The sequence below is a fragment of the Morone saxatilis genome, unplaced genomic scaffold, assembly GCF_004916995.1.
Source record: "Morone saxatilis isolate NCDOM2014 unplaced genomic scaffold, NCSU_SB_2.0 Contig9, whole genome shotgun sequence".
Lineage (NCBI taxonomy): Eukaryota > Metazoa > Chordata > Actinopteri > Moronidae > Morone > Morone saxatilis.
The window spans coordinates 5,059,707-5,068,997 of NW_023340268.1; the positions used below are offsets into that span (position 1 = coordinate 5,059,707).

General features: G+C 39.4%; 2 protein-coding genes across 6 annotated transcripts in view; one reads left to right on the forward strand and one right to left on the reverse strand.

The window, feature by feature from the left end:
- The window catches only part of LOC118342403 (XK-related protein 8-like), a gene marked incomplete in the record, with an annotated part of 4,207 nt that extends 3,250 nt beyond the window's left edge, over nucleotides 1-957 (forward strand). The window contains 1 exon segment of the mRNA XM_035680921.1: nucleotides 1-957.
- Nucleotides 958-964: 7 nt separating this feature from the next.
- The window catches only part of eya3 (EYA transcriptional coactivator and phosphatase 3), a 14,470-nt gene continuing 6,143 nt past the window's right edge, over nucleotides 965-9,291 (reverse strand). For all 5 annotated transcript variants that reach the window (XM_035680927.1, XM_035680923.1, XM_035680925.1 and 2 more), the window contains 11 exons: nucleotides 9,093-9,178; nucleotides 8,360-8,537; nucleotides 7,985-8,154; nucleotides 7,713-7,796; nucleotides 7,536-7,625; nucleotides 7,234-7,292; nucleotides 6,934-7,094; nucleotides 6,563-6,677; nucleotides 5,684-5,805; nucleotides 5,458-5,558; nucleotides 965-4,854 (listed from right to left, as the gene is read on the reverse strand). In XM_035680927.1, coding sequence (XP_035536820.1) covers nucleotides 4,774-4,854; nucleotides 5,458-5,558; nucleotides 5,684-5,805; nucleotides 6,563-6,677; nucleotides 6,934-7,094; nucleotides 7,234-7,292; nucleotides 7,536-7,625; nucleotides 7,713-7,796; nucleotides 7,985-8,154; nucleotides 8,360-8,537; nucleotides 9,093-9,178 — 1,247 coding nt within the window. In that variant the 3' untranslated portion in view covers nucleotides 965-4,773. The remainder of the gene's footprint in view (nucleotides 4,855-5,457; nucleotides 5,559-5,683; nucleotides 5,806-6,562; nucleotides 6,678-6,933; nucleotides 7,095-7,233; nucleotides 7,293-7,535; nucleotides 7,626-7,712; nucleotides 7,797-7,984; nucleotides 8,155-8,359; nucleotides 8,538-9,092; nucleotides 9,179-9,291) is intronic.

Here is a 9,291-nt window from a genome sequence, read left to right on the forward strand (position 1 = left end):
TCCTGTTAAAGGATCGGTTCGCAATGTTAAATTCATAATACTAAATACTTAAATGGCCATATGTACACTGAAATAGTTTTTATAGATCAGTTCTCAATGCTGTACCAGTATAAGATGTCTTTCTGTGCAAAAATACATTTATTAATTTAACGCAGTGAAGTTGCAGATTACAACCAACTGAATACAGCTCAGCCTTTCAAGTGTGTATGAGAAACTACGGCCCTATCGAGAGCCAGTGTTAACACAACAGCTCAGTGTAAGGTAACAAAAACACTACGATTGTTATACTCGGGTGATTATACGCTCATAAAAACAGACCTGTAAGTATTTTATTCTATTTTAGGATAGAAAATGTTACACATTGAACCTTGAAGGTAAAATTATTGGTGGGGATGGTGGATGAGCTTTATTTTTAAAAAAGCAAGGCACTCTCCAGCTTTATTAAAAATGTTAAATGGACCCCATGTTGAAAAAACTAAAACTGCAAAGCCTCTCCACAAATATCTCAAAACAATATTAAGTTTATTATTAAACAAGTATAATTTCAAATTGTTTACAAATCTTTGAGATTTTCATTAAATTAAACTTTATTTTTGTTACTATCTTGCCATAGTTAAATGTATTTAAATTAAGTAATTACCTGTGTATATATAGTAGTACCACCTATGATAATGTATGACTGTGATCCAGCATTATTGTTTATAATTCTGTCACTGAAATCAGAATCAGTTTGTCATCAGACTGTATCAGAGCTGTTTTATCTGCTCTTTCACAGTAAAAGTATTGAACTGGTTTGTACATATAGAGAAGTATTGTATTAGATTAATTTATCCTTTAACAGCTGCACTGAAGTTCTTCCAGTACAGTGACATTCCTTGTTTATATTGATACCAAATGTTTATTTTAATATAATGTAATTTGTATTTTTTTTTTTTTTACAGTAATAAATAAGCAGAAACTTGAGTTTGAAACTTCTTTTTAAATTTATTTACACTGTATTGAGAGTCTTAGGTACACAAGGAAACCTTACAGGACTGTGTCGAGGTCCCAGACAGTTACTGTGGGGGAAAATAGTGATTATTGTAATTAAATTAGCATCGATTATGATGTGTTCTGTTTATAGGATCATATTCAGGCTTTCTACATGACCCTATGTGGCCTCACAGGTCCTTGAAAATGAGATGAAATACAAAAAAATAACAGCATTTAAAACAGTATTTGGCATTGGAAAGAAAAAGAGGACACACAGAAGAATATAGCCCCTTAAACATTGCATGGTCTTTTTTCTTTTTACGACAGCCATGGTATACTTAAAAACTACAAAACAAACATGACATGCAGACAAAGTAGAGAAATAAACAGAAAACACATTCAATAAGCAGAAAAAATGCAGAAAGATTGCATACGGTCTCTCCATTTTCTCTAACGTGTGTCGGGACTGAGATTCGCTCATTTCTCGAACAAAGCGACACTTTGTTGAACATCCCTTTCCCTTTAGTAATCCGATCTGCATTAAAAATACTATGTGTTGTAGATTGTGATTGTCTCTAAGCGATTCGAAGCGTTTCACAGCAACAGAATAAATGCAATCTCCTTTTCAAAAGGAAGCAAAAAAGAATCTAACACGAACCAGACGTTAATGTTGAAAATGAGACTGAACGCATCGTCACTCCAATTTGAGATATCTACATTTTGAGAACTTATCTGATAGCAAAGCAACTGTTAGCCATCTTAAGCCCTTTTTTTAAAAACACTGAACAATTTACATGAACATTTTCTCCCAAAAAAAGGATATATATGGTTTTTTAGGAGACCTTTCAAATACAGTGCAGACAGGACAATCAAATCAAAAATAGTCTAGTAACAAAACAAAAAAAGTCTCAACAGCACCTAAAAAAAAGTATGAATTAAAAAAAAAAGTAAGTTAACACTGGATAATATAACAATGCAGTGATAAATGTATCAAACAAAAATCTTACATATTTCCCTTTGAGATTATGCATACAGATGATGGTTAAAGGCACAATAATATAAATATGCACAGTCACTCGAGACACACAATGAAATTACACAGAAATACACATTCTTAACGGTCAAAGCTGCATGGGTGTAAATAAATCTTCAGGCTCAGTATTGTTCAGTCGTAATCTCAAAACAGTCCAGGAGGAAGTCGAACCCCCCTCCCCCCACTTCCAGTTTCCCTCGCCACCTACAGATGAAAAAAAAATCCCTTAAAGACAGTTAATGAGCAAAGTAGAAACGTATTGCACCGTCATCGTCCAACCGGGTCGTGGGGTTGTCATGTGGCTGAGCGATGAAGTAATTGTGGGACTGCAGTTGTCTGACGTAACTAAAATTCCCCAAGGTTTGAATAATAGCTGAGGTTGTTATTCAGTTTTAAAAATTGTTTTAGTAATTCTTTTAAGCAAAAGTACAAAAAAATTAAATAAAAATCACTTATATTGATAATAATATTTATTATTATTCCTCTATGATGGTAAATTGAATATCTTTGGGTTTTGGAGTTTTGATCAGACATAAATTAAAGATGTTATCTAATTGAATAATGCAGATTAAGCAGTAATAACAATAGTTGTTAGTTGCAGCTCTAGTTTTAGGTCACTAATACAATGAATGTCAGTTATATCAAATTTAACATGTTGAATAATGTCTGTGGAAACAAATGTCTAATTTACTTTTTGGTAAATTACCTTTTGTCATTCAGTCACAAAAAAAAAAAGAAGCTATTCTGATTGTGTAGCAACATGTAGAAGTAACAAAAGGTAATTCTACACCACCACGTTATCGTCTGTGTCCTGGTATATTGTCCTCCCACAATTCAAAGCGTTGTTTGCAAATAATGTGATGAGATGCTACAACTCAGGAAACTTTCAAAACGAAACCTCTTGAGTGAACTGTGATCCTGCGAACAATGTATCAGCTGAGTCAGAGGCTGAGAGGTGTGAGCGTGGATGGATTATGGGACAATAGGCCCCCTGGGGACAGACCGGCCCTCCTACACAGGAGCAACACAACCAGGACTGACATCCTGCAGGTGAACCAGAGCTCGCTGCTGTTGGAGCTTCAGTGTTTAGTTCACACTGGGAGGTACAGAGGCTTAGACTAAACCTTCCTGCCACTACAGATCCGCACTAGTTAGGTTTCCATCCTGTTTACTGAGCTCTTATCTGCAGTCGGGTTTCCATCCAAATGTAACACGAATGTTGACCAAATTTACAGAAAATCTGCATAAGTAAATACGAATTAATGTGCCTTTCCATCCACTGCTGTTAGGTAAATATTAGGAGTTGAGTGTGTTGAGTTAAACAGCTGCTGGCCCTAAAACAGAACCTGTTTTTATCTTAACAGTCTGTCTAATCAACAGGTTTTAAATGGTTTATGGAGCCTAAAGTAGGAGCTTTTCCCATAAAGGATTCCTTCCTTCAAATTCACCACATTTTGGAGACACCAGCGGCAGGGACCCAGATCCGTATTACATACTAATCCTGAGCAGGTTTTTAGTAAATAGCATCATCCAGACAGTACGCAGACTAAATACGCTCAATTTCTGAATTTGTGTTGCGTTGATTGAAACCATTCTCGAGTCACAGCTTGAAATAAATAAATCAAAGTATAGCTGTGATTGGTGGTGAAACAGCTCCAAGTATTACATCTTTAATCAAGATTTAAAACATTTTGTAGTCTATTTGTGAATTTATCTATTTGTGTTCAACTTTCTTTGACCTTCGCACTCCTGTTAGTATAAAGCGGTTTAGTACGTTTATATTTTTTTGTATACTAACTGCTAGAACATTATACTATGACAGGGTATCATATGGATTTGGGACGCAGCTCAGGTTTTGTTATCGCTATGCTCATGACGCTCCGCTTATGATCTTCACTGAGTCATACAGAACGGCCGGTCCAGGTCTGTCATAAGTCACACTCTCTCACACACACACTCTCTCACACACACACACACACACACACACACACAGTGGAGAGGTCAGGACAGCTGACTGATGGTGTGGGTTGGTCAGGAGAGGAGGTCATGACCGAGTTACACATCTTTTTTTTAAACCACATCTAGTACTGTCTGATAAATAGTTGAATGGCTACATGGGAGAAAAAAGGGAAATAAAACAGAAAATAAGAATGGGATTATTTCATACTGCAATACGATGCTTTCAAGTCTTTGAATGAGTGCAAAACAACCCAGAAAAGATTCTTTTAAAACAAATGTGATATTCTTTCATTTGTAACAGAGGCAAAATAAAAAGCTACAGCAAAAAAGAGAGAGAGCGCCAATAAATGACAATGGCCCTTTGGTTGTTCAGAGAGACAGAAATAAAAAGTAGAGGGATTGTTTGTTCCTAAAATAAAGAAAACGAGATAAAAGGCCAAAGAAAAGGAGAAAAATGGATGTCTTCCCTTCTGTGTCCAAATCAGTGCCAGTTTCAGCCGTGGTGAGGTTAGCTGCCGTAGAGGAGGGAGTGCTGGGCGTGAGGAACCTTAATTCAGCCGAATGATGCATCCAGTCTGTTTCTCACAGTCCGCTCCGACCCAAAGTCCGCCTCAGTACATTACCATCACACATCTCACAGTGAGTCTCTATCGTCAGTGAGGGCAGATTGGTGGTTCTAATATGCGAGCGTGTGTGTCGTTTGGGGGGTTCGTGGAGGATTTTTTTTGTCACGCAAGGTCACTCCACAAACCAACAGGACGACGACTACATTTTTCCCTTTTAGTGTGCGACAATCAACGCCGCCTCCTTTACAAGAAGTCCAGTTCCAGCGCTTGGTGGAGGGACACGAGGTCACCGTGAGTGGAGATCCGCCAGAAAGGCATATTGTGCTACGTAGAGAGAGAGAGAGACACAACCAAAGCAGTTTTAGACACAACACTTAATGTGCAGTCAAACAGACAGCTGGTGAAGCAAAGTGGGAAAACAAGAGCTTGATATAAAATACATTTTCATTTAATTACACTTATCTAACAAATCTGAGATGTTTGGAACCAGGATAGTAAAAAGAGGCAAAATGGTTTGTTTAACAGCCAAAGAGAAGCACCACACTGGACATTAATCGCTGCAGTAAACTTTAAAAGATCCATATAGACACAAATAGTCTGCTTTAAACAATAACGTGTGTCTGATATATTATATAGCACAGTGAAACTCAAACATCCTGCTGTAGGAACAACAAACATGAGTGGAGGAGGACTTTTAGGAGTTTAAGTTGTTTCAGAGTTTGCTTTATGATTATATAAACTTCTGAGTCGCGTGCGCTCACGTCTCGATGTGTAAGCTCCTTCGTCTGATGTGGACGCCTCTTAAAACAAACAAAGCGGGGTGGAGGATTAAGCCAAGTCTCTGTTTGAGTAAACTACCTACAGACTGACACACGACAGCACCAAATGAGGCAGGTTGTAGGGAGACACGAAGACTCAGAAGTTTACCTGTTTCGCTGCAAACTCCTCGTCTCGACCGTCACCTATAACCACGTAAGTCACTTTCTTCCCAAAGCGAGAGACGATCCTCTCAAAGCAACTTTCTTTCCCTGCGTGAAAGGAAACCACAGGGAAAATAATACCTTAGGCTGAGCGCAGAACCCCAAAGCAGCATTTTAATGCAATTCCCTCGTTCGTCACTGTAGAGAAGAATTCATTGTATTCTCATATGTACCTATTTTTGTGGCACTGTAGATGTTCTCGATGGGGAAGACGTCTCCCAGGCCGTAGAGCAGCACTTTTGCCAGAGCTGGAACCAGCTGAGTGGTGGTGACCAACACATTCATACACTTCCCCCTGTTGGTGGGACGACACACACACACACAGGATTCCAGTTACGTACATTTTCTAGACCTCCATTTGAAAAAGTGTCTTGAGATAATTTTTGTTATGAATTGGTGCTATACAAATAACACTGAAATAAAATTGAATTGAATAATAAACCCAATGGTATTTTTGAGATTTACAACATAATGGACAAATAAGAGGAGGAGGATCAGATTCCACTATGTTGCAATGTCAAAAATACCTTGGGTTTATCCTGATAGAAATATGAAAATGATATCATAGAAGAAGTGAAAGATCCTAAAAACAAACAATAATGTAAGAGGAATCCATCTAATCCATTAAAACTGTTAATGTACGAAGTAACTGTGGAGTAAAGACTCCTAAAGTGATGATCTCTTGAGTTTGAACTAGAATCACACAGTCACAGTGGACTTTGATCATTTGTTAGTGGTGAGCCAACAGGAAGCCTTCTTTAAGTTATCATGAGTCATGTATTATATGATTTGTACCCTTAAGTTTAAAGTTTAACCCACAGAGCTTTATCAGACTACAGACTTATTTACACTGTCAGTAATTTGAGCTGTTTATATGCATGTTGGGCCAGTTTAAGCTGAGTAAAACATAAAAACTATACTGAATACACGATATACGTTGGTAAAACTAATATTAACAATGACTGGAGTACAGCGTGTAACAAATAGCAGTGAGGTGCACAGTAGTGCGCTCTACTCATCTTGCTGCTGAGTTTATGTTAAAAAATAAAAACCTGGACTGGATGAGCAGCAGAGACTTGAGCGCTGTGCTGAGCCATGCGTCCGTAACGTTCTCGATCTCAGACTGAAGCCGTAGAAGCAGCTCCCTCTTCATAGGACTCAACAGGCCTGAAACAGACAACAGAAGTGCTCAACACAAACAAACAGTTCTGTTCATTTTGGCCACTGGGCTGTAAACATTACCTTGTTTGTTTCACAAAATAAAATCGGGAAAACTGAAGATCTGGTTTGCTTAATCAAATAATCAAGAACAACCCCACTCAAGTCAAATGTAGAACGTCTGAACAGTCTACTTTTCAGTTTAACCAAAGTAGTGGCACAGTTGCTGTCCTTTCATTTCAATCTCTGGGTGTGAAAGACGAACCTCCAACATTCCCTTTGTAGCTATTGTAGATCTCTTTTAGCCGGCGGTAGCGAAAGGCCAGTTTGCGCATCCACTCCACCCCTCCCTGGACTCCCGTTGTGGTTCCTGATGCCCCTCCACCACTGGGACCATTAAAGCCATCCGCCAAGAAGTTGTAGTTACTACATACGGGGAGGGAAACACATTTATTTAGGTGTTTCCAGTCATGACGCTGAAGTGTGAAATGAGACCAATGTGTGTGTGCGATGAGAACGTCACTGTACTGTTCAGTGTGTGTTTGTTACAGGACATAAAACACACCTCAGTTCTTGTCCATTGTCGTCAGAGGCAACATCCTCAACATGGACCTGATCACATTCCTTTAAAACAAACAAAACAAAGTCAAACTTGAGACAGACACTTTTATTGGCTGTGGATGTCAGCCCATTGTGTCTCCGCCCTTTTCTAAATAACTTCTGTTTTTTCAGAACTCAGGGAACTTGATAAGAGATCAGGATAGGAGATATTTATTGTCAAAAAGTAGATTATGGGGAAGTAACCTGCTGCGACTGACGGACAGAAGTTGAAACTGGTAACACCAGTCTGAATGTATCTCACTGTACCTCCAGGTCATTGAAGAAAAGGTGAGTGTCTGCTAGCTCAAAGATCAGCTCCTCCATCTGCAAGCCCATGTTCAGCACTGTCGCTGGGTCCTGAACAAATAAACAATACACTCAAGTTAACTTTTTCCCTTTTTACGCTGTACGCTCCAAACTTCTTCCAACTTTACTGAAACAAACCTTGCCAAACTTCTGTGCGTAGGAGCCGGTGAGCAGTGAGTGGAATATAATGATGGTCTCATCCAGATCCCACAGAAAAATACGCTAAAAACAGAAGGTGAGAATAATTATATTACTCATCTGCAGGTTAGGGAGACCTTGTGATTGGATCCAGACAATATGGGTTTAGCTTTTTCCTTAAACTCCAAAATGCTGCTAAGCTAATGACAAAGCAACAAGCACTTAGTGGTTTGTTTGTGTGTGCAGTGATAAATCAGCTGCTGGTCGGTTACCTCCAGGTCACTCTCAGCAGGCGGGGAGTTATCAGACTTCTTGGCCTTCCCTTTGGCTTTGCCAACAGAGTTCCTACGTCCAACCTCATCCTGATCTCTGGCTCCAGTGGGGAGGACCACACTGGTAGGAAGGGCCGCACCTGCTGGGAGGTTCTCCGGTGGGGACGCATCTTAGGACAAAAACGTTTTGGAATTAGTACTAGAATAATACATGTCTTCTGTTATGTGTCAAACTTGTACAAGAATTACAAATCCACATCCAGACCTGCAGCCAGGTTAAATTAATGGATATAAATACTGAATGTGATAGATAATCTAAAATAATCTACCTCTAAAGTTAAACAGAAACAATATAAATCAAAGTTTTGAAGTTACCTCTGGGGGGCAGTCCAGCTGAGGCGGCCTGCTCCGACTTCACAGCTGAATATCCGGCCACTCCCACACTGGCACTGTGGTCTTCGCCGCTGGGCAGCCCGGCAGGCACGTAGCTGGGAGGCAGACTGTAGTACTGAGAGAACTGACTCTGGCCCAGAGAGCTGTAGCTGCTAAATTCCTGGAGAAATATAAAAAAACAAACAAAAAAAAACAGGAGGATCAACAGGAGAAGGGTGGTGGCAAAAGAGCAACATGTGCAGAAACAATCTCCGCCTATTTAGATCTTCTCATATCATTCACTATAACTGTGATACAGTTAGGTTCTGTGTCAGTGAGCAAGCACCAATGTAGAAAATGTTAAATTCATCATATTAAGTTGTTTAATATGCAGTTATTCCAGTTACACAACACACTTACTGGCTCTGGGCTTTTAGGAGCTCAGCAGCAGAGAGATTTCTAACTGAATCTGAGCCAACCAAGAAAAATACAATCAGACTGAACACTACGACAGTCTCATTCACTTTGATCACCAGATCGTTAATGTGTAATCTGGATGGACACTCTCCTGCCACAGTGCTATTTCTTTATATCTGTGGCTTATTCAAGCTGTTTGTCTGCAGGGTGGAATTTCTTTTGGTAATTTTAAAGATGGAATACACAAAACCTTCATGACAATAAACACACAGAGAGTTTTGTTCTTCGTCTCTCTGAAGAACACCAACGTGCTCCTCACCTGGTGGGCCACTGTGGTAGAGGTTGTGGTGGCGGCTGTAGCTGAAGGGATGCTGGAGTACACACTGGATGTTGTGAAGCTGGAGCCTGAAGACAGAAAATGCTCAACTAAAAACAGCGGCAGAGGGAAATAAAGAAATATTTGTACTCAGAATTTGAAGTGACAAACAACAAGAGGGGGGGGGGGAAACAGAGCTGTG